Below are 27,606 nucleotides of genomic sequence, written 5' to 3'. Positions count from 1 at the left end.
CGTGGGGGGGCTGATGCTGGAGGTGTGAGCTCGTCCCTCTCACTAGAGACAGGGCCCTGCTCACAGGGGCTGAGCAGCCTGCTGGTGTCCCACGCTGCTGCCTTGCCTGCAAAGTCATCTGCCAGCCCACGATCCATGCATGCCTGCTGGCCTGCGGGAGCCCAGCTCAATGACAGCACCTGCCCCTTGTGCCAGGACATACAGAAGGACCGCAGCGGTCTGTCCCGTGAATGCGATGGGTGGCAGGCACTGCACCATCCCACAGTGTCAGCAGCCTGGTGGCTCTTTCACAGAGATGGGATGCTCCCACCAGCCTTGGTCAGGCAAGGAAAGCTGTACTCACAGATTGATTGCTTCATATCAGGCACTGCCAAGGCCACAGCAGTGACAAACATTCTCAGCCATGGATTTCCCTGCCAGGCTTGTGAATTTCCCACTTAGCGACAGTATTGGAAATGCATCTGAGTGCATTAAGCTATTTCAGATGGTATTTACTATGCACCAACACCTGTGCAGATCACACATTGATGCAGTGAGACCCATGAGCACTGCTCTGGGCAGCTCTGGACACCTGCCGCAGATCCGCGAGTGGTGGGCATCAGCAGTCAGGAACTGCAGGCTGTGACAGCGCGGGGGCTGGGACTGCTGACCGCAGGAGGCCTGCGTTGCTGAAACCACCAGACCCCTCTGCCAGGCACTCCCCACCCGTCCACGCACGACAGTGCCCAGGGCAGGAGCCACCCACAACTTACAGCTTTCTGCACCACCCTCCATTTGGCTGCTCTCAAGGACAAGGTCTGGAGCCCGACTGGTCTGTGCTCACCTCACTGCAGGGGGCACACCAGGGAAATGAGTGTGGGGATAAGCATCAGGCACCCCTTCATTTCAAAGATGGTAAATGGGAGAAGGAAAAGTCATCTTCGTGGTCCCCCTCACTGGAGGAGCAGGAAGCTGCAGCACAGAGCTTAGTGCAGACCTGCTGCCTCAATTATTTATAGGTACCATGGGTAGAACATGTTTTAATGACATTTGTGCTGGAGCTCAGCAGTGCGGATCTGCACCGAGCCAAAAGGAATATGTCAGAGGCTTTACGGATGGTAAAAACAGCATGTCAATCACAGTGGCATGCTCACTTCAGTCCCTATATTGTGCTCCCCCTGCCCTGCAGAGATCCTGCCCGCAGCCCCCGTGATGGATTGATGGGCAAACCCACAGACACACAGCCATAAGTCACCAGGCTTTTTTATGGGTAAATCACAAGTAATAAGCTTTCCCACTAGAATTAGAATGACATCCTGGAAAATTATGCTCTGGTTTTACAGCAGATGACGGAAAAGCAATGGACTCCTTGGAAAGGGGTGCCTGTCTTCCTCTCAGGCAGGCATGGCTCGAGGCTGGACAGGACCTCAGTACCCCATGTCGGGTAGCCTTGGGGAAGCTCTGCCCTGCTGGGGACATCGGCCCATCCAGCCACCTGCCTGTCTGCCTCCCTGTCCACCCCACGCCAGCCTTCCTTAGCTTTGGGGTGGTGCAGACCGGGAGCCGGTGGTGTGGGCACATGCTATCAGGCTGGGCAAGGATGGGGCAAACCTGACAAATGCAAATCTAAGCAGGAGATGAAGGGGATGGGACAGACCTGGGGATCTGACCTGTGGTTGGGCTACATCGGCTCTGCGTGCAGAGGCCCATCCCAGACCACAGTGGCCCTGGGGTGATGGGAGAGTGTTGCTGTGCAGAGGCAGTGCTGGGCCTTTGCTGCCCTGGACAGGACAGCCTGGCAGGGGAGCATGGCTGCCTCTGGGTCCCAGTGATGTCGTGCTCTGGAGGCAGGACCTAAGCTTGTAATCCTGCAGCCACCTTTTCTCTGCAGCTGGTGGTCTGGGGGTCCACAGGCCAGGGTCCCAACAGCCAGACCTGTCTCCTGAGCAAGCCAGCTGGGCATAACACGCTCCAGCACCTCCAGCAGCTTCCTGGAGAGGAACCCAGGACGCTGAGCTGTGATGCTGCAGCATCTCCAGCTTGCCCGTACATCTGACAGCATGTCTTGTTCTGGGATTTAAAGCAAATTGGTCCTAGTGTCTCTTTGTATTTCTGCTTGCAGAACATCATTTTCTTCAGAAAATGCTCTTTTGCAATTAATGTGAATTACACATGAAAAGCAAGTGGCCATATATTGATTGGAGCCCAGGAAAAGCACCAGAGCCATTTAGAGTAGATTAACTTTTTCTGGAAAATGGTTTCACAGTTATTTAAAGAGATTAATCAGTTCGTTTCAGGTTATTTACCATTGTTTCTACGGCCTCCTCCCAGTGCATGGCCTGGAATATCCCCCTCTCTGTTGTGGGAAGAGCTGAGGCCTTCCTGGGAGGAGGTGTGCCAGGAGGAGGGAAGGAGCCCTTGTCCCCGTGGTATGTGCACAGGGTGCTGCTCTCCTGGTCCCTGCTGGCAAAGCAGGTGCTGCACCATGGCTGGCCAGGGCGTGCGCAGGGGACACCAGCTAATCAAAGTGTAAGTGTGCTTCGTGCCAGGTGCAGCAAAGGAATTGGAGAGCAGCGTTTCTGGGAAGCAGCCCCCGCCACAGGCCGAGGCCGGGCTGCGGCTCTGGGAGCTGAACCTCCAAAGCAAGCCATGCCTGGACAGGCCCCGCAGGAGAGCTGCACAGAAGGGCTCTGGAGGAAGCTCCAAGCAGCAGAGTGCAGCTTTCCACCACCTGACATCTGCCTTGTAGCCAGGGCCTGCCTGCTGCGTGGATGGTGTGCACTGGGGTCCCTCCTGCTCGCCGCCATCCCATCGGTGTGCCCTCACCCTCATCCAGCTCATGGCGATGGCAGGGTGGCATGGCCATCCGGCACCCCGCAGGCAGAGCAGGCTCCCTCCCTGAATTACTTCAAAGCATTTTTTTTTTTTCTTTACGAAGAAAGTATAGAAGTCAAATGGCTCCTGTGGTGGAATACTTTCCAAATGTCAACACAATCTGTGCTACATTACGGCTAAATGTGATAATCTTAACGCCTGGCTTCTTAATGTCAGTGGCACTGAAGTCTGATGGATTGACAGACAGCCAGAATGACATGCAGTCATAGCTGATAAGGGCTCTCTCCAGGGAAATCACAGCTTTTTAAAGATGTTGGCAGCTACTAGCAAGTACCTTTTTATTTAAAAGGATTACAAGCATTGATTGCACTTCCTGTTTTCTTTTTATCACATTTCTGCACCAAGTGAAGCTTGTGCTGCGAGCTGAGCCTTTCAGACAATTATTCTGGAATAATGAAGGCGTGTCATGTTGGCTGTAATGAGTATTTTCAATGCCTAATTTGCGTGCAATGTGAAGGGATTTCAACAGCTGCCTGGTTCCTGGCTAAAGGTGAGTGACTTCTGACCGCGGAGGAAGCTGCTGTAGGCTGACTCAGCTGGGGATAAGTCGGGGTGGATTGTTTCTGTTAGTGATGCGTGCTTCCCCCAGCAGAAGAGGGATTAAAACTTCTCCAATTACCATGGTTAAAACACTAGCTAAGGGGACGCATTCTGCTTAGAAATGGCTGGTGCCTGCTCCCCTCAGCGAACAGCTGGACTAATTTTCGCTCACCTGAGCAGCTCCTCTACAGCAGCGATGGAGACAGATGAAAAATATATGTCAATAAAAGCACAGTGTAGCTGGACAGAGCAGTTAATCCTCAAGCCACACTTGCTCACTGTTGCTGGCAATAGATGAGGGATGTCTAAGAACAACTGCTTGGCATCCTAACCACAAATGACTGGCAAATGCACCAGCAGAAGAGGCGTGCGGGCAGCGTGCCATGCTGCACAACCCAGGAGAGGCAAACGCTGAGGCACTCGGCTCCTGCTCCCGTTTTTACCCTTCCTTGCTGCCCAGTGTTGTGACATTAAATGCCAGATGCTGACCCTCTGCACCTGGGTTCCAGCAACAGCGAGGGCAACGGCAAGGGCAGGCTGAACTGAGGCCCTTTGTAAAGTTGGGGTTGTGCGATTACAGTGCAAGGGCCCCTGGCTTTGCTTTGCTGTGTTGGTAGTGTCTGCATGTCCCGGTGGCTTCAGACTCTGTCCACCTGTATCAGATCCAGCTTTGCAAAGCCCAGGGTATTTTCCTAAGAATTTGGAGAACAGCCATTAAATCCACACTCATCTGGAAAAGCATCACGAGGCCAGAAGAAGGACCAGGCTGGGATGTGTGAGTAGCCAATAGACAGCCTGGTTGCTCCCCATGGCACCAGCGTCCTGAGCAGGGAGCAGTCCTGGCAGGCAGCAGCAATGCCCACTCTCCACGGCACTGCCCTGGCATGCCTAGCAAGATGAGGGAGAGATTTCAGCCCCACTGACTGACTGCCCAGGAGCAAGATTCCAAGGCCAAGTAAAATTCATTTTAATTTCTCTGTAACTTGTTTGTTTGCAGCAACACGTAGCCATGACAGCTGCCTGGAAACTCAGCTCCCCTGCCAGTGAGTGGGGAGGAATACCTGCAAGGGGGAATGACCCCAAGCCTAGGTCATCTCTGGGATGCTGGAAACACTCCCAAGATGGTATGGGAAATGGCGGAGCCTCAGCAAGGAGAGAGCACAAACTGGAGCACCATGGCACAGCAAGAAACCCCTAACAAGACACAGCTGCTGTCTGCACTGAGCACAAAGAGCAGAGATGTAATATTGAGATTATGCTGAGCAGCAAGAGTCTGATACCAACCCTAAAGGAAGCTCAAGGGCTTGGTAAATGAAAGGATGCAGGGAGCTGTGATATTAGCTCTGGCAGAGGTGGTTAAAGGAGTCAGCTTTCTGGTGACAGAGCAGCTTCCTCAGAGGATATGGGGGGAAAAGTGATCACCTTCCTGAGCAGTGTATTACCAACGCAAGCAGGAGGTGGAGGCTTACACGGCCTTGCTTGCACTCAAGTTACGAGAGATGTATTTTTCTCCTGGGGGTGCAGATATCACTGGCCTTTTTTCATTTCCCCTTAATGATCCCAGCGGATCACATCCATCTTTTGTAAATAACTCTCTGGAGGAGGCCTGGACACCTTGCCTTCTGGAGCTCGCTGTGGCTCAGAGCGAAGGCATTGGAGGTGACCGCTGCAGCGTCTTTGTGCCGGGGCCGGGAGCAGAGCTGCAGTATCCAGCTGCTGTTGTAGCACAGGGGCACCAAACCTGCAGGACTCACTGTTCGCTGGCAGCAGACAGCTGCAGGCTGCATCCCATGTAGTGAGGATTGTGTCTCGGGCTCGGAGGAGCATGGTGGGGGTGTGACTCTCATGCAAGTGCCAGGAGCCCTGTGGAAGTATGTGGAACACCGCAGGAGCCAGGGCACCTGGGGAGCAGCCGGTCTTTGCCAAAAACACCGGTCAAAGCAGCTCCACTGGAGCTGCCGTGCTCTGCTCCTACAAAGCAACTGGCCACAGCCGACTTCCTTCAGGCAAAGGAACACCCAAAGCTGCAGGTATCAGCATGGAGGGCACAGCACGGCCAGCTTCTGACCACCTCCATCACCTTCTGAGCGTGCAGCAGTTGCCTCCGCATGCACCTGCCTTACCTCTACAGGAGCCCGCTCTGCCCCGCGACTGCCTATCCTGTGCACCCACTGCCCTGCTCCATGCACACAAATGCGGGCATCGGTAATGAGCTGGGAGCCCTTGGCCCATAGCACTGCATGCTCCACACCCCCAGGGCTGCCGCTGATGTGAGAAAACTGACCTGGAAGAAGCATCTTCAGTCCACACTTCAGGGGCAGGGCAGCCCCTGGGTTTGCCCAGTTGGCCAGCTCAGCCCCTGGATCGGAGACAGTTCTGTCACTGGACACCAGTCTGCAGAGCAGGACTGGCTTCCTCTCCTCTAGAAGCAAGGAGATCAACCTGCCCTTGCCCTGCCCTGCAAGGAGCCAGAGGCTGCCGTGCAACTGCTGAAGAGAGAGAAGTTGCTATAGAAAAATTTCCTCAAAAGGGGCTGTGTTGAGGGGGCATGGAGCTCTTAAAACATCTTCACAGATGCTTCTGTAATCAGAGCTCTCAATAATCCTCCTCTTTTGTAGTTAAGGGTCTGGTTCTGGCTGGCAATTTGTTGCTTTGAGCTCTCTCCATTCCTCCACAATATCAAGCAGCAAATCCTTCTGCATGGCCCAGCCTCAGTGTACTCTCACTAGGCACTTGTTACCTCCTTTGTTAGGAGCACATTAACAGCAGGCACTTCCTCTGTCAGTGGAGAGTTCCTAGGGCAACCCAGTCCACCTGATCCCCAGAGTCCCAAGGTAACCACGCTGCTTGTTTGGGTGCCTGAAGTTGGACAGCGGAATTCAAAGAGAGAACATTTCTGTGCTGGCTGCAGCTGCAACATGAGAACTCTTGTTGCTAAGGTTCTGGTCTGAAAACCCTGGGTGCAAACACACAGCAACCATCAGTAGCTCTCTGCAAACAGCAACTGGCTGATATGTCCAGACTGCCAGAGCATACAGCTGTGAGTGCACTGCTGACACACTTGCTGTGTGTGGGCAATTAACGACGATGCTCGCAAAAAGGTCTCCTCAAGGCTGGCAGCTATAGAGGCACTCACTGCAACTGTGAAAAGAAAAATAGTGCGTACAGTAAGGTCTGGCAGCACACCTTGTGCGTCTGAAAAACCCTCTGGCTTCAAGACTCCTCCCTTCTGTTACAGCATCCCACTAACTGCTGTCATCAAAGGTCACCAGATGCTTCTTCCATAACATTTAGTGAATGATCAAGGGAGCAGGATGGGGGTGGAGGCACAGGAATGGTGAAGGATACAGAAACGCTTAAAGACCTCAGGGATCAATAAGCCTGTTTTGGAACGAGGACTGCAAGATGCAATTTAAATGACTGTCACTTTATGGAGAGGTTTAAATTCTACCTGTGCTATCTGCTGACCTACATTGATGCCACTACAGAGTTTAGCGCACATCCCCCTCTCTCTGTGCCAGACAGCTGCTGTGCGCCGCATCCAGCCCTCTGCAGAGTGCTGCCACCACCGACGGGTGCCAGAGCATTTGCAGCCGCGCACCTTGACGAGGCTTCCTGGGCCCAGGGACATTCACGCTTGTTTGCCACTAACACATTGCTCGTTCCCCAGTCCCTTGCCATCAAGAAAAGCATCAGCAATTGATTTATCTCTGGTCAGGCTAGAGAGTAATTTATTTGCACCATTCAGTATTAAAATTGAGTACGAAGGAGATTTTTTTGCTGCAGCCGGTAACTGAACGCTGCTGCGTTACATGCCATTACCAACATGAGAATGGGTCATGGTAACAAAACCTGTTCGCAGTGCCCAGCCGTATTGAAGCTGGGAAGAAGTACATGGGCAGGATCCGTACATCAAGTGATCAGCTGGTCAGCTATAAGGCTGTCCGCAACTTCTAGAGAACAACACTGAAGATGCACTTTTTAAAAAGCTTTAAGGAACTCTGTTGGCTGAGACAGGAAGATCATGAGGATGCATCATCAGACTTTCTTTTGTCACTTGGCATTACGTTTGCCTCCTGTGCTTTCTCCTATTGCTCTGTAGAACCAAGGAATGTTGACCCCCTCACAGGACAAGCTGCTGCCACTCTCGCACAGGGACAGTGCTTCTGGGGCTGTGCTGAGGAGCCTGTGCCAGCTGCACCCCAGACCCTGGTGCTGGGTGGCTCCTGCTGGGAGCTGACAATGGCAGGCAGGCACCACAGCCAGCCTGGAGCACACAACCCAGCACCTCGTGCCACTCAAAGCACAACCCAGCTTTCTCCTCTTGAAGAGATGGAGAAAGCGAAGGACATTTTTTTCACCATTTCCTTCAAATTCAGACCTTAAATCTGACCCTTCTCTTGAAAAAGCTTTCTGATGAGCATTTCAATGAAAAACAGGAAGAAAGCGAGTAGCAGCCTCCTGCCAGTGGGAACTTGCTGCGGGAGGCAGGCGGTTTGGCTGCAGGCTCCCGGCAGGGAACGCGCTGCACCAGGCAGTGCCGTGGCCTGTCCTGCTGGCAGGGCAGCCAGCACGGTCCCTCTGGGGAGGCGCTGATGTGACCACATTGACAGTGCAATTTGAGGAAACAAAACAAGACAAAAGAAGCATATAAGACTCACACTAGACGACAAGGAAATAATTTATTTCCAGGTCCTAGAAAGACCTTGAAAAAATAACAAGGGTGAGGAAATCAACCTCCTTATTTCATTTGGGTAGAGAAAAAAACCAAAGTGAATCCATCAGACGTTGTGGCAGCTGCCAGCTCTTCCCACCAGGTGCAGGTGGGCAGGCAGTGCGGGGCAGTGCTGCGCGGAGCAGCCAGCTCGCTCGGCACTGCGCTCCTCCCGTATTTACATGTGGGATAGAAATAAAAACGCAAGCGTGCGTGCATGCGCATAGGGGAGGACTGGCTGGTTGGGGATGGGGAATAACCCGGTGGGAGGGTTGCTAACACGTACCCTGTCAGACCCCATCTCCTACGGACAGAGCCCTGCTATTGCACAACACTTTTGCTAGAGGAAGGGCTAGCTCCGGAGGGGCTCGGGCACAGCTCTTCAGCCCGGAGGGAAAACATGAACACATTCCTGAGGAAAGAGAGGGCTCGCTCCATTCTCCAGCTCCAAGGTTTGAGGCATCACCTGCCTGAGGCGGCATGGCCAGAGTTGGCACTCGAGGGCCAGTGCGAAGCAGCCCCTTGGCTCCGCTGCCTCCCCAGCATCATCACAGTGAACCAGCAGCACACCGGGGCACAGGCGCCAGCAGCAGGTGCCCACTGCCTCCTTCGACGGGGACCAGAGAGACCCTGAGAAACAAGCAGCTCCCGGTCCCAGCGCAAAAGCCAAGCTGCAGCTCCCACATGGGTGGATGTGGTTGCAGCAGGCAGAAGCAGCCAAGGGCAGGAGCTACCGAGGGCAAGAGCTGTGGCAAAGATGCATCCTGCCCTTCTCCGCTGTCAGGTCTCATGCTGCAGCTAAAGGACCAACACCAGCAGCCGGGAAGCAAAACACAGTAAAAAATGAACACGCATGTACATTTACATTTAAACCTTCTCCAAGGATAGAAAACACCATGGCTAAACTAAAAGGACAAACCCAATGACAAGCCCAAGATGTCAGGCCTTGAGAGACCTTATCAGTTACCTATCAATAATATAATTGACTTTTTTTCCAATGTGAACAGAGAAGGAGCTGCACTAGCCAGGACGGCCTGAGAAGCTGCCCATGGGTGTCGCTCAATGCACTGTTCAATTTACCCCGGGGGAAGTCAGCAGGCTGGAAAGACGCAGGGCACTGAGGACTTTCCTCCAACATCATCTGCAGCCCCAAGAGCAATGGCACATCCTGCTGGCTGCCTCCTGACGTGCCTCTTGAAACCAGAGATTTCATGCAAAGGTGGCCCTGCTGTGGGAGCTCGTGCAGGTCTCTTGCGGGGCACCAGGGTAGGGACACCCTGGTGGGTACCCTGAGGTGTCACAGGCCCGCTGCCAGCCTGCAGCAACCAGCTTGGTTGTGCAGCAGTGCCAGCAGGGTCTGGCCTCCTGCACATGTCCTGGGGATGGCTTTTCTATCACCAATGGTGATGCTTTGCTGTCAGCTCAGGGTAAGCAGGAATTATCCCTCCAAACCAGGGGACTAGGGTTCTCCCGCACCCTACAACATGGTCCTCTAGCCAGGACACAGCTCTCCCCCACCACTGGGTGGGCTGATGGCCTCCCTTCTGCCCTGCGCAGCCAATGCCATTTGGTAGAAAGCTAATGCTTGGCGGAGAGCCCTGCGGACCGGGGCCTGTCCTGCTCTAAGGGGCTGGCAGAGCCAACCCGGGGAGTGCCACTCTGTGCCACTCCAATGGCGCTTTCCATCACCATGGCTGCTCTGTGGCCACAGCACCATGCCTCGGCAGCGGGTGGGATGTCCCTGTCCATCACCGGGGCCATGGGGCATGCCAAGACCTCGCAGACAATGCATGCTGTGCAGGAAGGGAGAGCTCCTTCAAATCACAAGCATCTTTGATAACCACAAGAAAGATCTAAGAACTAAGAGGCGAAGCAATTGCAGCTTAGAGGCAAAGTGTGTTTTGAAGTGAACTCTAGTGCAGCGGTTGCTCCGTGCAGGTTGTGACTTTGGAGCCTGCATCCAGCATGCACATCCCCAGTGTGGCACACTCCACCATGCCAGCAGCTGGGTGCTGCTGAGGAGCCCACGCGCAGAGAGGAGGACTCCAAAAAGCGAGCTAACCTAAAGGGGGAAAAAGCTGAACAGAGGTAAAAGCTTGTTTCCCTCTGCAAGGAAAGCTCTTAAAGAAATCAAAGCACTTCAAATGCTCTGACTCAAGTGACAAAAACAATTTAGACAACAAAAGGCTCCCGGTTTGCTCTTCCTTTCCTGAACTGGGCTCACTGAACAGATCTATTTAAATGATAATTTGTGGGGGAGAAACCCCCTCCAAACTCTCTTGAATTAGATTTTCTCTTTCTTAAATTAATGCGTAGTGCTTTAATGGAGACTGCTATTAAGGAGATGATGATGGCCACAGCGGCTCCTTTGGGCACTCCAGCCTCACCATGCGGGGGCAGAGGTGCCCCGAACAGGAGGCAGCTGCCGAGGAGGATGTAGCCCAGTGCTCCCTGGCCCCATGGCACAGCCCCCCTCTCTGCCAGCCACAGAGCCTGGCCAGAGGCGCACACTCTGCCCGTGTAGCACCTCATGGCATGGAGCCCTGGTCCAGGAGGCGTCAGGAGCCTCGTGAGGGGTTGGCGGGACAGCTAGGACTCCTCGCTGTCCTCCTCGCCCCTGCGCCCAGCATAGAGTGCTGCCAGCTGCCGGAAGCGTGGCCCCCAGCCCCCCAGGTAGGAGAAGTCCTGCTCTGAGCCGCTGGACCAGGTGTTGATGGAGCTCAGGGAGGGCACGGGGGAGTCCGAGCCCTCGAAGGCATAGGTCTGGAACGAGTCGTAGGGCGGCACGGAGAGGTCCTCATCCGCCTGCTCCACCTTCTTGCAGATATAGTCTCTGAACACGGAGAAGTCCAGGTCCGGGCTCTGCACCCACTGTGGGAGGGCGTGGAGCTCAGAGGCTGGGTTTCCGCTGAGGCCCCCATCTCCCAGCCCCCCGCCTCCATCGCCGCCTTTGATCTCACTGAAGTCATAGAGGCTGCGCAGGGCTGACATGTCATAGGCCTCTGTGTCCTGCTCGCCACCCCCTTCATCGTTGTATTTGATGACATTGTCCCTCATGTCCTCGTCATCCTCAGATGTCAGGTGGCTTTTGTGATGTCTCTTCAGTGTGAGGATCAGAAGGACCAGCACTGGGAAAGGAAGAGATGGTCAGACGGGAGCAGGGGCTCGTGCAATCTGTGCTCCCGTGGGGCGAGGACGGCCCATGCTTGGCGGCAGGGTGCAGAGGTACAGCACCCTCTGGCACAGGGAGCCCTGCAGCCAAGACCACTGGCATGCCAGCTGGTTCCTATCAGCCAGGCTCATCAAGTAGCAGCTGCGCTGTGTCACTGGCTGGGAGAGAGGTTTGCCTGTGCTCCAGTGCAGACCGGGAGCGTCCTTTCGCATGCAGCACGACCACTGAGACAGGAGGGACGGATGGATGAACGCACGCCTGGACAGACAAACGGATGAATTCTGCAGAAGATGAGTAGGAAAAGGGGGTGCATGAATCACAGCAGCAGCCAAATGTTGGGAGGGTGAATGTGGAGCAGATGGCATAGAGCCTGAGCAACGAGCTGCAGCTGTGTCCTGGATCATCATCCATTCATCCCATCACCTTTAAAGCACCGATGTGCACTTTATTCGTTTGGGCAATTAGGCAGAAATTTGTTTGCGCTGTGTTGGAAAATGAAACCAGTGTAAAGTGCACCCTGTGGGAAAGGGTTTTCTAAACGGACACACAGCAGGAGACAGGGAGCAGAGATATGCCAAGGAGAGGAGACTTCACTGAACAATGTGCTGGCTTCCACAGATGTCCAGACAGCCCTCGGGAGCCAGCTGTGAGCCAGCACCAATGCCGGAGGGCTTTCAGCAGCAGCGTCCATCAACTGCCCTACGCTAAATCTGAGGCCACTGCAACATCCCTCTCTCAAAGTGCCTTCCCACGTGTGCACAATCCCACGCCTCCTGGGCACCTTCACACCCTGCTGTGGCGGCCCAGCACAAGCTTGTGCCAGTGTGTCAGTGACAGCCAGCAGCATTCCCAGGGTGCCAGTCCCGACCTGGGCAATGCTCTGGTTTGCGTGCACCCCAGCTTCATGTCCTGCCCATGTGCTCATGCACACTCTAACACTGACCCTCCCAGTGCTCCGAGGTCAGAGCACAACTGTACACCCCACACCTGCCACCCTTGGCCACTGTGCTGGGATGCACACGTGCCCCATCTGCTATGAGACACCTGTGGTGACCATGGCATGGCAGCCTGCAAGCAGCTCTTGGCTCCCACACGCGAGGCAGGGAGCAAGCCAGAAGCTCTCCAGCCTCCGCTGGGCAGCAGCCCACCTGTCTGTGCACAGGGAGCCCTGCTCTGGCTGCCCTGCAGGGGCCCTGCCTGGTGCAGGGGAGCTGGGGTGAACATGGGAGCTTCCCCAGTGGTCCCCCACTGGCAGGGGGCTGGGCTTCCTGCCCCCCATGCTGCAGCTACCAGCAAGGAGACAGGTAGCAGAGAAGCCCGCACCATGCCCACGGCAACCACCTGCACTTGTTCGTGTGATGCTGGATGGAGAGGAGATGGGCCAGGACAGGAGCAGGCTGGGGAACAGGCGGACACTCACCGACCAGAATGAGGACGCACACCAGCAGTGCGATAAGAGCACCGGGGCTCAGCGTTGCTGATACGACATAGGCGGTGCTGTTGCAGGACTGGATGGCCCCGTTGCTGTCACAGCCACAGATGCGGATGGTCAGAGTCCCTGTGCTGCTGAGGGCTGGGGGGCCGCTGTCCACCACCAAAATAGGGAGCAAGTACACATCCTGCTCCTGGCGATTGAAGCCCATTCGTTGTGTGTGCACCGCAGCCGTGTTGTCTGCAGGGAACAAGTAAACCCACAGCAAAGTCACTCCCATAGCACAGCCAGGAGGACTTGCTGTGGGCTCCTCCACACTCCAGATGAACACTCAGGGTGCTGGTGGGCTGCTACCACTCACACAGCGGTTGTTCGTGTGCCAACTCCAGCAACCACCCAAAGAAGGGACGGGGCCTCCCTCCTCTTCATCACAGGGGAGCAGGGAGCAAGCTTGTTGCTCCCCTGCACAGCAGCCCCTCAGCAGCCTGAGCACCTGGAGGTGGCCAGCTGCACTCCAGCGTGCGCCCCTTCGCCGGGCACCTTGGGGCCACCCCAGTGTCTGACCTGCCAGCATGCCCAGGGCACGGTGAACCCGACACAAGACCAACAGCACACGCATGTGTTTGAGCTGTGCTGACAAACAACACAACTGGAACAGAGAGAAGGAAAAAAACCCTCCAGAAGACCCTCTGAGAGTGGCACAGAGCAGGAACGAGGATAAAAATCTGTTGCTGACACGGAGATCCCTTCCTGACCTGACCTGGCCCACTCAGTCCGGCGCAGATGTGGGCCTCCAGATGGCACTGAACCTACAAGAGCAGTTACTGCTTCCAAACCCGAGGGCCACGGATGAAGGGTCCTGCCTCAGCCGGCAAGCCAAATACCTCTAGGATCCTTTATAACTTCTGAAGGAGCAGGCAGAGCTCCTTCCAAGCCTCCCAGCTGAGCCAGCCATCCTCCTCTCCATCTGCTCAAACCCTGCTGTTTCAGGGGCTCAGCCGGCACAGCATAACCCATTACAATCCTATTAACACGGCCACTTCATGGGCCCCTCCAAGGCCCCAGTGCCAGGGATGAACCCAAGCAGCCGCTGCACACAGGTGACCTGGAGCAGGGAGGGTAGGAACAGGGACTGAAAATCAGCTAGGCTCCCTGCTCACGTGTGCTATTCGCTGCCAGCCAGCAGCAGAGTGGGCAAGAAGGGATGGAATAGTAGCTGAACAATTGTGGCCAGATGTCAGAAGTCGCTGCTGACTGTCTGCAGTCTTTATCTAATAAAACATAGATTGGCCCGCTCACAGCAAGGTGCTGCTGTCTACAGACTCTCTCCTCATTGCACCTGATTTATGCTGGACTGGCCCCTTTCTTTATCAATCAGCTCTTCGATCGGAAAAGACATCTATTCTAATTCTGGCTCTTGGGCTGCCTGCCACCACGGAAATTGCCGTATGGATCGGGTGCTGCATGAGAGCACACGGGGCACAGCGGGGACAGGAGGCGAGCCAGCAGCAGAGCAGAGGGGCAGGCACATGCCTAGCTGTGGGCCAGGGAAGATCCACTGGCCAGACAGGAAGCGGGGCAGATCCTGGAGGCACTGCACAGCAGCCAGGGCAGAGCAGAGCAGAGCACAGAGCTCATCTACCCTCTTAGTGCTCAGGGCTGGGGCCAACGCAGTTTGGGCAGAGCCTGCCAGGATCCCAGTGCTGAGCCCTTGTCCAGCTCTGCCAGTACAAACAGCAGAAGCACAGATGACCTGCCCACAGGACTGCTACAACCAACCCCAGCAAAGGTGAAGTGAGGGCGAAGCTGCTTCACGGCAGTCTGGAAGAGGAGGAGCTGGGGCAATATGTGCCCCCCTGCTGACCCACAGGTGCAGAGAAGCCCACCCAGCATGTGCTGGAGCCGAGCACGGCTGGGTGCAGTAAGAGTAGTGAAGATGGGCTGCCTGTGCCCAGAGGGGAGGCAGCAGTGCATGGGCTTGTGCCCAGAACAGTGCTCAGCTGTCATGGTGCTGAATACCAGTTTGCTGCTTCCTATTGTCAGGTTTCTGGACTCAGCCCACCCCAGTTTCTTGTGTTGCCAGAATACAGCTGTGTTGCTGGGGAGAGCAGAGGTTTTGGCACCCTAGCTGGGAGAGCTGGGATTCCAGCAAAAAGGAGACAGGGAGAAAGTAATCTCTTCCAGTTCATCTGAGAGCACAGGTCTGCCTTGAAGAGCTCAACATGGGGAAGGCAAGGCTAGCAGAGAGAAGACCACACCAGCCAACATTTGGAGGCTGCACTGAATGTCACAAGGGAGATATTCAAAACCAGATCTTATTCATGCACACAGTACTGTGCTGCAAGTCACTAGAAAAACTCTTCCTTTGGATGTAGCATCTTTTATCCATTAAGGGAATTTTCCAGGTAACCTCACTCATCCCTGCTCTCAGCAGCATTCAGGCAGGCAACATCCTCAAGAGCACAGAGTAGAAGACAACAATAAGACAAATGCTTTTATGCGTCGACCTGGAGACAGTTTGCCTCAGAAGGGAGATACTGCCTGCCAGGCTGCAGCACCCAGCACCGACCCATGCTTCCTGAGTCAGACATGATCCAAGCGCTGCAGCATCACCAGCCCATGGAGGGGATTGCTCACAGCAGACAGCATGATCTTTCTGACCACATGCATTGCCTGGGACCACTGAACCTCTGCCTGGGCAGCCACCTGGTCCTGCAGGACATCTGCCACCGTGGCCGAGACTCCTGGAGCAGCATGTGGCCCCAGCACAGAGGCAACTCAGCAGAGCTGTCAGGAGGAGCAGGGGAGCACCAGCCCCCCAGGAGGCAGGAGCCTGGAACAAGTGTGGCATCCTGCCAGCAGCAGACTCTGCTGAGAAGCTGCCTATTGCCTACCAAGGATGAGCTAGGAAGAAAAAAATTATTGTTATGCTAATCATTTGCACAAAGGTAACAAGATCTCATTTGGTGCTGCTCCCTCAGCTTGCTGCAGCATAGTAGGGAGATATAAATAACATTAATGGCACCATCTCAGCAAGAGGCCAGGACTAACTCCTAGATAGCCCAGCCAAACATAAGCCTCGGGTATCTGGATCCAGTGGAGATGAAGCCACAGGAAAATGGGACAGACCCATTTGCTGTGAGCAAGCAAGGCTCTGGCCCTCAGCCCAGGAAGGTTGCCTTCACTGGCACCATCACACCAGTCAGGTAACCAGCCTGATCTCATGGTCGGCTCCTGACTCAGAGGATCTTCACGCACGCAGCCCTGTACCTCCCTGTGCTGCTCAGCCTGTCTCTAGTCCAGGTCTGATGAAATGCTGTGCTTGGGAGCTCTTCCAGCCACCTGGGCAAGAACCCCTTTAGTGCTGCATAAATGCAGGTGTAGCACCAGCTCCTCACCTCTCTGGAAATGCAGCAGAAGGCTGGCGACTCCCTTTCTGTTTATAGCCACCTCCAGCTCCTGTAAGGGAGGAAGACCTGCCACAAGGCACACTGTATTTTTAGAAACCATTTCTAGAAATCAAGGGGAAATACATCTGCAAGTCGCAGAGAGGCAGCCACTAACCTCAGCTCAGCTGGGACTGCTCAGACAGCACATTGCACCGCCGAGCCCCCTCACCTCCAAGTACAGGAAGGAGAAATATTTTCACTGCTGAACCCACAAAGTCAAAATAAAGCAGCCAGTACTTAAATGTATCAGCAGCACGACAGACAGCTCTGCTCTGAGAAAGCTGAGCTCAGGAAGGGGCTGAGGTCTCGCTCTGTAACAGAAAACTCGGTGCTACGGAGAGAGACAGAAATCCCAACCACAAAACACTATTTCAAACATCATGAAAATACATTTTTTCTTTTGAACAGGGTGACATGAGCACTTCCTACAGAAGGGAGATCCACAGAAATTTCACATCTACACCTATGACATTGCTGCCCAATGTTGGACAGCCAGACCCCAGTCTGGCAGAGACAAGTCCCCTCCAGGTACTGAGACGGCTCCAGCCTCCTCCCTGCTGCCCACCCTCTGTGCCCATGGCTCCCCAGGCACCCTGGACAATTCTCTGGCAGGCATTTACATCCCTGTTACTTGCAAATGTCTTCTTTGTTCCCTTCTAAGATACTCCAGAAAAAGCAGTGCTGCTGCCATGCAATGCCAATGCAATGTAGACCATAGGAGTGAAGAAATTTTTGCCCACATCTGGGAAAATGTATCCTGGAAAATGTATCCAAAGCAACTTCCTACAAAACAGTGTAATTTCTTTTGGTGTAGTTGTTTGTTTACATGCAGCTGACCCAAGGCAGTTGCTTCAGGATGTGTGTCTTGGTGTAGATTTGTTTGTACCAACACAGCCTCAGCTGTTGCAAAGAAAAGCCAGGCAGGCCTGGCCCTGCAGCCTCTTGTGCCTCTTCCTCTGTAGCAGCTTTCTTCTAAGTCCATTTCTGGGGTCATGAGGTTGAGAAGCAGCATTTCCCAGGAGGTGGTACTGAAATTTGAGCAGACATTAATCCACAGCTTTCTTGCACAGACAAGTTTGGACCTCCACACTTATGTTTTCCCGCCCAGTCTTTGTGACTATGGTCACACCACTCTTAACGGTTGTGCCATGTGTTCTCTGAAGCCCCAAGCCAAACCATTTACTATCATATCATTGTCATCTCGCTACACAAACTGACATTTCCTCTGAAGGTTTCCTATGCCACCCTCTCCCTGACCTCATAGTGATTTTATCCCATGTCACATCATATCACCTTGTGTGACGGACAGGAGACAGCACCTCTGTCTGCTTGAGGAGCAAGTCACCAGAAAAGGCAGAAACCAACGTGGATCAATTTGTTGTGTCCATGTGCAGGGACCAGTCAATACTGCTGTAAGAGGAAAGTTTAGGAACGCAATATACTCTGGTGGTAGCGTAACATCACTAGGAATAATAAAATAATTAAGTCTCTCAGACTCCGTCTCCAAAGAGGCTCTTGGCAGCTTCAAAGACACAACTAATAAATCCTTCTCATAACTCAATCTTGAACAGCGCTTGGAGAGCAGAAGGGAACAAGCAACCTCCAGTTTGGATTTCGATATCCCTGCTCTCTCTCACACTACTGGGGCCACGTGAGCATCTGCCTTCCCCTTCTCCAGCAGCTGTTCTGCAGCGCCAGTGCCAGTCCATGCCAGCGCCAGGGAGGCACACACAACTTCCAGCTAGGCCTGCGGCCATGTTGCCCCTGGAGCTGCCCAAAAGGAGCAGACCCCCACTCCAGCCCCAGGTGGCTGCAGCTGGTAGGAGAAGAGTCTGATTTTTCCCTATTGCCTCTTCCTGTTCCTGAGTTTTCTGGGTGCCAGGCCACAGCACTACTGCTGCTCGTTTACCTTTTGCTCAGCCCCTGCGGAGATTTGATGCTTTTTTTCACCCCTGTCAGATCAGCATCTGCGCTGCTTGTGCTGAGAACGGCATCCCTGCAGGGCTGGAGGAGGCTTCCTCTATCCTGAGGCAATCCTCGAATTCTAACATTTTGCTTTTGATTGTTACAATTTTCAGATCTTCTATCACCCATTACATGCTCTTAATGAGACCTGCAGAGAGTTCAGACATCTGCTTGCCTAGCCCTTGAGCTCTGGAGTCCGTAGCTCCATGTGTCATTCCATATTATCTAGCACCCCTTCCAGGTTGTTGGGCCTGGATGCTTTTTACCATCCCTTCCAACACAATTAGCATTTCTTGGAGAACATGATTTCAGGCTTTAATTGCCTTTGATCCTTCTGTAATCAATTTTCTCAGGCCAGAAAGATCCAGCAAAGGGTGAGTTAGGAGGCAGAGGATGGTGAATGCCTTTGGAACTGTTTGGACCATGGTGAGGTCAGCTTTTCCAGTTCTATCTCATCCTTTAGGCACTTCATTTGCCCTGATCCAGAATTTTATTCCTTGTCTGATGAACTAGGAAATGCCTGAGCATCCCTTTAGAGCAGAGCAAAAGCAAGGAGAGATGCCAGTAGGAAACAGCACTGTTTCTAAAAGCCTGACCTCTGCAAACCAGCTAATACAAGGTCTCCCGCAGGGTCACCTTTTGCTCTTGTAGCTCCGACCCAGAGCATGAGAGCCAAGGCAGTTCTGCGTGCCGCTGGGAGCTGACGAGGGAGGCTGCAGGTGTTAACTGCAGGCACTTTGCAAGGGCCATCCCCATTCTGTGCAGTTTTGGCTGCCTGGGGGCCTGACCCAGCAGGGTGTGGGCAAGTGGCAGTGTCGTGACTGTATCATGGCAGTATCAGACTGCAGCAGACCTGCCCCATGACCACTGCCATACACCCACCTACTAGCAGGTAGTCCACAAGATCTTAATTTGATGGACAGCCTGCCCCATCAATCACCCTGGACTTCCCCTAGGACCCTAGGGCTGCCCAGGAGGAGTCCTAGAAGAGCCTAAGCAGAGTTCAGCATCCTCTCCTGCTCCCCTGCACTACCCCAGCTGGCTCTGCTCCCACCTATGCGACAGAGCTCTGCACTTCAACGTTGAACTGACTCTCTCACTCCTGCTTCTCCAGCCTCCTGCAGGGTCAGTTTTGCCAGCAAGGGGCCTGCCCAAGCAGCTGCCTCCCTTGCCCCCCCTGCCCGCAGGGGCACACCCCGCAGCCCCCTGAGGGAGCCTGTCCGCACTGCGGCCAGCTCTGAGCCTCGGACACCTCTTTGGCAGCTCGCAGCTAACTTGCTGCTGGCTGTAGCCGCACAGGCTCCTCACCTACCAGCCCTGCCATGACCGGGGTGCTCTTGCCCTGCCTGACGAACTGTAGTGGGAGCCTTCCCGAGCAGATGCTGGTCCCTGCCTGCTGGGGACAACTCACCCTCCTGAGGTGGCTTTCTGCTGCCTTGCAGGAGCCAAGGGAAGTAGGTGCAAAGCAAAAAAGAGAAGAAGGATTTAAGCAAGAGCTTAGTGAATCCATCTGTGCTGACATTCATCAGTGTCACTCCTTGGCTGCAAAAGCAATATTTATAAATCACGTTTCAAAACTGGCTACAAATTTGTACAAAGAAACAGATGGGCTGGTGGTAGCAGTTTGTCACCACTGATATTTATATGGAGGAGTGGAGACAAGTGCAAGAGGGGTGAAGCACGAGAGGGAGGCAAGGAGGGGGACAAAGGAGGATGCAGCAAGGGAACCCACGAGAGCAGGGGGCGAAGGTGAGTGCACCCAGGGCACTCAGTGGACTGGAGAAAAAGAGTGGGGAGGAAACAAAGGAAGGGGGAGAAATCAAAGGAAGGGAGTTGACACTAAAATGCACATGTATTCGAAATGAAGGGTGCCTCCATCTGCACAGGCAGCCGCCTCCTCTTGCTGTGGAAGACAGCATCACTTTGTAATTGGGAGGGTCTCCAAACACCCCGGGAATAACCCTGCAGCAACAGCATTTGTTTTCCCGAGAACAGAAGGCGGGGGGTGATGCCAGCTTTTACTCATTTTATGCAGTGTTACACCACATGCAAAGTTTGTGGGATCGTTTAGCACAAAGGATTACCCTGTGCAACGAGAGCCTCATCCTACTCAAGAGAGCAGCAGCTCTGGAGGAGATGGAGGCACGCGAGCCTGTGTCCTGCACCCTCCTGCAACACCAGCTCTCGTGTCGCTGCTGGTGAACCCCAGCTGAACGAATGGGGGGTGATCCCCACACAGCACCAGGCAGCAAAGCAGCCCTCGCTGAGCTCCAGCCACCCCTGGCCAGGTCCCTCCTGCCAGACAGGCAGAGCAGCAGTGATGGCCGAGATCGCAACCCAGCCGTGGCAGACATCCCGGCTCGGAGCAGGGAGCGTGGCCCTGGGCCCCTCAGAGTTTCTGGATGTGGCCAGGTGGGGACAGACACTGGGGGGTAACCCAGCATGCTCAATCATGTTTTTATAAGGTTCTCCCAAGAAAGTGAAGGAAGTTAATTGCTGGGCATGGGGCAAAATCTTGCAGAGGATCAAAGCTTGCTACATGATAAGAACGTAAAGGTCTTGTGAACAGCTGCCCATCAGTGCCAGGGTAGCTGCATTTTTTAGGATACAAAGCAATATCAGTCCTTCTATGATTACGTCTGAAACTTTTTGCTGCAAGTTCCATTTTGACTATCCCTAATAATACTGAACCAAACTGAGCAAGCAGGATCTTATGTCAGCAGAAGGTTCCTTTGATAAGAACAAACTAAATCAGACTTTTAACAGATGAAACTGCAAAAACAGAGGGAAATTTTTTTTGTTTGTTTTTAAAACAAACAAACAACAAAACAAATAAGCATTTCAGTGTGGTCTGCTGGCTCCCATCTGGGCTGACCCCTTTGACAAGTAAGTGCACATCTGGCCGGAGAAGATACCAGTATCTGCAAAGGTCCCTGCTGTACTTCTGCTGCAATCAGCAACTAAATTCATCCAAAATAGGAGTCAAAAATAGGAAGCAGCCTGATAACTACCTTTCTGGATTGTTATCGTCCACACAAAAGCAGCCGGACCTTGCAGTCTGTAAAGCCAAATAGCAACCAGGGCTCAGCCAGGAAAACCTTCGTTGCACCTCGTGGGTTACAGCGACAGGCAGGGACTGAGTCATCCTGAGCCGCTCAGCCCAGAGGCGCAAAGAACCCCAGAGCTTCCCAGAGGAACAGACCAGCCCTGCCCAGCTGCATTTCCCAAAGGACAGGATGACCCTCAGGAAACCAGAGGAACTGTGTTCCTGAGCCATTGCCTAATAGGGAATCTGGCTCTGCTGGCCACGTCCCAGGTAACCCGCAATGGCCAAGGTCTGGCTGCTGTACAGCCCCGCTCCCTCCCAGGACTTCTGAGCTACTCCTGTTTGTTGGGGGCACAGAAGCTGCCCACCCACATGGCAGCCCCAGGATGACCCACACTCCAGGATTTACCTGGGAGAGGGATAAATCATAATGCTCAAAACGGGAGCGTGTTCATCTGTAAATCCATATCATCTCCTTGCCAGTGGGCAGGTTGGAGATTTCACATCAAGAAAGGGACTGACAGCCCTGAAAACAACAAAGGCTAACCAGACATCACAAGAGGAGCTTTGGACCTCTCTGCAGCAGAGAATAAAGCTGGCAGAGCCTCCTTGAAGAAATCTGAACTGCTAGCTAACCAATCCCACCATTTCAGGTTGGCAAGGTTGGCCTTACAAGGGTACCCAACACATCCTGAGCTCCACCCAGCACAGATGGACCATAAGCTCACAGCCCCATTCTCCCTCCCCGTGGCCAGCTGTGCCACTCAGCCTGGAGGCTGCAGGACTGGGAAGGGTGCAGCAGGGCTTACCCTTAATATCCAGCAGAGAAAAATGGTGGTTGTTGGTGGCTTCAGGTGCCAGCGTGAAGTAGAAACGATGGCCGCTCTGAGGCTCATCACGGTCCACAACGCTTATTGTCTGGATCAGCTGTAGGGAGAAAGCAGAGGTGAGAATCAGTGCTGCCTCCACAGCCCCTCACACGGGCCCTGCTCGCAGGGTCTGCTCCAGCAGAGCATCACTGGCTTCTGCCACAGCAAGGGATAAGCCTTTGCCCTGCCGATGGGCATAGCTGTAGGACACCAGCAAAGTGGCTCCCAGCGTGACAGCAGCTGCATGGGAAGGTATTCAGGCAAAAGGGGAAGGACGGGCAGGCTGGCACTGGTCCAGAGCACTGCTCGCAGCACGAGACTGCTGCAGGCACTGATGGAGACCTAGGAGAAGGGCTGGGGGACACCTGCTACCTGGCCAGGCTTGGCATCTTCACACACAGCCGCTTCATAGGGGGTGGCGAGCTCGGGTGGATTGTCATTCACATCCAGGATACGGATACGGAGAGAGGCTCTCGATACCTGTGAGTGATTATCTGAAAAAAAAAAAAAAAAAAGAAGCAGAGCTTCAGCAAAAAGTGCCATCTGCTACTATGCTGCTAGAAGGGAGCAAACCCTCCTCATATCTGTCAATCGGGAGGCCATCACGGCCACTCAGCTGCTGCCAGTGCAGAGGGTCGCACAGTACCACACCTCTGCCTGCCCACGGCACAGACCATCTCTGTGGGCCAGCAGCGCCCGCAGAGCATCGCTCAGCCTCACCCCGCCTGTTTTCCAGCAAAGAAACCCAACCGCTGGGCTGTATACCGAGGACTCCCAAAACACTACTGTTGGCTTGTTCTAGCCCTGGAAAAGCTGAGCAGCCCCCAGCAAGTCCCCACAATAAGGGTCAGTCACCACCAGTGAGCATCTGTGCTACAGCCAGACAGCACCAAAAGAGAACAAACAAATTCTGAAGTGAGAACATCACACCCTGACTTGGATCCAGACCCTGACACCCCAGGGAGCTAGCAGCAATGGCTGAGAGGCGAGCGAGCAGAGCCAGTACATGAAACAGCTGGTATCAACTAAAAGCACAGGACAGCGATGAAATCTGCCACCTGCACCTCCACCACAGCCAGGTGACCCGGGGTTGAATGCTCCCTGTCAAGGCATGAGTCTCCTGCCCTGGGACCCAGGCCTTGCACACTGATGCCAGGTTTTGCATTGCCACCAGCAGCTTGAGCTTGAACTGAGCACCACCTGCCAGCTGGCACAGGGCAGGTCACATCATAAGATCTAGGGCAGCCCCTTCACCCCTGCACTCGCCAGCCATGCCTTGCACAGCCAGCAGCGCTGGGAGCTCGTAGCCCGCTCCCCTCCCTTGGGGGCACATGGAGCTGCTGGTGCTGCTCTGGGCTTGCTCCACACATGGGACAGGGATTGCATTTACAGCTCCACTCACCACAGTACACTCTACCCCACAGCACTCACCGTAAAGGTACATTGAGCCCTCACTATAAGATTATAAATCACTCTGGAGGGCCTAATGTTTTCTGAAGTACCGCATGTGCTTCCAGAAATGAGAACTCCCTCATACTCCATCTCTTCTGTTTTACCCAGAGGTTATGATTGTGACAGACCCGATGCCTCTCTCCTTGCTTGGGCAGGAGCTCTGCTGACTGTTTGTCTATAAAATTAATGCTGGCCCCCACAGATCAGGTGGAGGAGGACCCAGGGGAGAGGAGATTTAACACTGCTCCATAATTAGCCAGGAACCTAAGCCCCTCTCCCCAGAGCTGCCTTCACCCTGTTCTCGCATTATCACTCCCTCTCACCCAGACCAGCTGCTCTGGTGATTAGATGGTTGTTTTCGGGGGAGGGAGGCAGAAGTCGTGACTAAAAGCCTGGAACGATGTGTTATTTTAAAAGGCATGTTGGTGCAGTGAAATAAACTGCAATTGCTTTCAGGGAGAGAGGAAGGGGGAGGCAGCTGGGTGGTACGGGAGCAGGCAGCCTGGGGGAGGCAGAGGGTTCACCTGATACCCACTAGGGCCATGAACGAGCAGGAGGAAAAAGGGTTCAATTCCTGCGAGAAGGAGGACAACAGCATCTCATCACCCCCTCCTTGACCTGCAGGAAGATGGATAACTGTCCCTGGTGCTCAGCTCTGAAGCAAGCTGGCATTGCCCTGGAGGCACTGCTGAGAGAAAGATGAGGAAAGAGAGAAAGAGAAAAGAGGAAGAAGAGCCCAGGACCCCACTTATTCCCCTTCCTAACTGTGACTCAGAGGACCAGTTCCTCCCATGACACCCCATGGTGCCAGAGCTGCCTGCAAACAGGAGCTGATCCAAGTGCTACCAAACTCTCCCGAGGACCTGTCAGCACAGCATGTGTGATAGAGGCTTTGCAGGGCCAGGCTGGGATGCCTGGCTGAGCCTGAGCACGGCAGCTTCCCTGCAAGATATGTCTCATAGCCTTATCCATGTATTTAGAGTCAGGCAAAACCATAGGTCTTGTCCTCTTCCTCAGCATCAGTGAGCAGCTGCCAGAAGTGTTTTATGCCATGCACACGAGTGGGGTCATCCATGCACCATGTCACCATGCCAAGGACCTACGCCGATCCCTCTGCCTGAGCCATAACTAACATCCAACTCCCCTGAGCACAGCTCAAAGCACAGTTGTCCTTTCTAAATGCACCCTCAGAAAAAAAAGCTCTTTTTTTTGCCCCTTCCAAAATCGCTGAAGCCTGAGGCTCATGCTTGCCTCTGGCTCAGTGACAGCGTTAAAATCTGACATCTCAGGACCATCAAGGTTAGAAACGCAACCATTGCATTGTTGTCTACTCTTCCAATGAGGCACGCATCGGTTTCTTTTTATTTTGGCTGCATCACGGTCTATTTGAAGGTTCCTCAAATGCTTTCTGTATCACCCTCCGTCTTCCTTTGGGCCAGTAGCTGGATTTAGGGGTACAAAATATGAAAAATGCTTGGATGTATTTGAAAAAATCCAAACTCCAAAACTGTAAAACATCTCAAATGTTTTCTGCAACTTGTGTCATAAACTGAATTTATGATGGCCATAAGTGCAAACAAGCTTGCTGGTGTACATCCATGATGAAAGACATGATGCACTTAACTGATGCAGACTTGACATCCGCAAAGCCAAAAGCTCTGACCTGTGCTTCCTCTACATGCACAGAAATGTGCGCACATACGCCTGCACATGCTCCAGCACACGGAAGTAAATGCTCAGCAGGCATGTACCACTGCCAGGAAGAACAGCAGACGTGGTGCATGGTGGCTGTGGGAAGGCACAGAAATGTCCCCTTAAAGGGCTCTGCCGAGCAGCACGTGGCCAGTGGATGGGGCGGAGGGTTGCACGTGACAGGCTGAGTGTGACTGGAGAGGAAAAAAGTCATCTTCCATTGCAACATCTCTCTTTGGTATTCCAGCTCAGCTGACTGACATGCAAATTAGTTTAATTATTTCTTCTTCTAAAATAAATTATATTTTGCAGTGGCTGCAATATGTTGTGTCAGGCAAAATTACATTCAATATTTTTAAACTAATTGATGTCAGCCTTGAGAAAACCTGATTGACAGCAGCGAGGAAACTAGGCTGCTACCTAAACGCTTTCCTAAATTAAAATTAAACATGCCGTTTTTCTGCATTTCCTTCAGGAGTTGGAACGCTATTAATCTGAGAAGACTGAGGAAAGAGACATGGAAAATACACAGAACAAGGGAGAGATGCTGAAAACACAGCAGTGCAGTACGGGACTCCAGGCTGATGACTGGCAGCTGCCTTTGCAAACATGGGCTGAATTATTTCAGAGCTGCTGGAGATGGAAAACAGAGTTCTGCCCACCGCTTCCACACGGCAGTGTCTGCACCTTCCTCGATGCTACAACAGCGCACCTCAGGACAAGCAGCAAGCGCAGCCCGGACGCCCCATGCCACGGTGCCACTCGACAGGCAGCGCCCTGGCTTTGGAGCAGGAGGAAGCCACAGCCCTGCTGCACGGTGACGCTGAGGCCGTGCCTCAAATGCTCCAGCTGAATCTTCAGCCACATCCCAAAGTATATTTTCTTAATTTAATTAACCATGAAAGTAATCTGAACAGTACAATATTCTTGTCTTAAACATTCAGATGCAAAATGCCAACAACTTGTCCTCTTTGCAGGTTCCAGACAGCTGACTGCCTGCTGGTCTGACATGGAGCAGCTCTGGGCAACGGCTCGCAAATGCTGGAGCCTTTGCAGCAGAAGCTCATGGTGATGGGAAGGGAATGCAGAGATGCTCAGCCACCCCTGCCACGGCAAGAAAGGAGGGGATCGATGGTTACTGCTGCGCTGGGATCCAGTCCTTACCCCTCCAGACCCTCACACAAACTTACAATAAAGCACTTCCCATTTTTACACCCAAACCTCTGCTGCGAAGCTCCAAATCCAAGCACACATACCATTTGCACTCCTGCCTGCACACATAGCCATGTAGTGATACCACACGCAGAAAGGTGCTCCGCAGCTTTCCTGGGGTCTGAAGCACAGTTTGAGGAAAGCCCAGAGGACCGTAGGGCTGCTGACTGTGGCTGCAGCACCTGGGGAAATACAGGTCTCAGCCACCGTTGGGCATGGTGTATGACCCACTCTCTTCTACCTCAAGATCAAACTGGTACAGTAGCAAATTCAAAATTTTTACATTAGTAGGGAAGCAAGAAGAGGCAGGGGTGGAATTTATTCCACACTATCTCAGCAAATTGGGAGAACAAAATGCAGATTAGAAGACTGGGATGGGCCACTCTGCTTCCCAGCACTCATGCCATAGCTGTGAATCACAGGGTGGTTTTGTAGATGTCAGCGCAGCTGCTTGACTGCAAAGCGGAGTGCTGATGGCAAGGACAAAGCAGGGGCATGCCAGGGGTATGGCTCGTCGGATACAGGCAGATACACTGGAGGCTGGAGCTGAAAACGTGGCTCCCAGCTGGGGGGAAGCAAAGCGGAAGCAGCAGTTAAGCCAAGTAACATATAAATGGCTCTCACCTCTCCTGAGTCCTGCCCGAACTCAGCAGTATGAGAGTCATTAAACTGCATCCAAACACAATGCTCTGATTAAAGCTAGTCTCCAGCAGGAAGATTTATCATCTCAATTACCAGCAGTGGACACAGCAGTCAAGGCCTCATCATTTTACATGAGCAAAGAGGAAAACAGGAAGAGAATCACTAATATTAGCCCAAGGAAGGTAAACAGCTTGCGAGTGAGATGAAGATTTATCTCTGGAAACGCTTGGCCTGGTCCCAGGCCAGATTTGCTGAACAGCCCCCCCCATGCTTCCTGCTGGCTGCCACATTGCAAGGCCAACTATTCTGCTGGTCACCAGCAGGTAGAGGCAGCTCACGCTGGGGAGTGCCTGTTCCGCAGGGGGAGGTCTGCCCCTCCTCTCCCGCCAGCAGCACACAGCCCAGCCAGCCCCACAGGTGCAGCCAGACACCTGCTGCAGCTTTTCTTACTCCTCAGATGTAAATACACTCTCTTCGGTTATTTTGGCACGCAACCCTGGAAATGGTCTCTGCTGCAGCAGCACCGGGTCCCAGATGGGTCTTCCAA

At 53.5% G+C, this 27,606-nt stretch overlaps 1 protein-coding gene across 7 annotated transcripts in view; it reads right to left on the bottom strand.

Annotated features, from left to right (window-relative positions):
- Nucleotides 1-804: 804 nt before the first annotated feature.
- The window catches only part of CDH22 (cadherin 22), a 95,810-nt gene continuing 69,008 nt past the window's right edge, over nucleotides 805-27,606 (bottom strand). For 4 of the 7 annotated variants that reach the window (XM_075108378.1, XM_075108376.1, XM_075108377.1 and 1 more), the window contains 4 exons: nucleotides 22,434-22,555; nucleotides 22,002-22,119; nucleotides 12,721-12,972; nucleotides 8,078-11,256 (listed from right to left, as the gene is read on the bottom strand). In XM_075108378.1, the coding sequence (XP_074964479.1) occupies nucleotides 10,718-11,256; nucleotides 12,721-12,972; nucleotides 22,002-22,119; nucleotides 22,434-22,555 (1,031 nt within the window). In that variant the 3' untranslated portion in view covers nucleotides 8,078-10,717. The other 3 variants (XM_075108379.1, XM_075108380.1, XM_075108383.1) reach the window with 3 other exon arrangements.

The sequence above is a fragment of the Phalacrocorax aristotelis genome, chromosome 13 (genome assembly GCF_949628215.1).
Source record: "Phalacrocorax aristotelis chromosome 13, bGulAri2.1, whole genome shotgun sequence".
Taxonomy (NCBI): Eukaryota; Metazoa; Chordata; class Aves; order Suliformes; family Phalacrocoracidae; genus Phalacrocorax; species Phalacrocorax aristotelis.
Note: the sequence above shows the minus strand (reverse complement) of the source record. Positions and strands in the feature narration are given on the sequence as shown.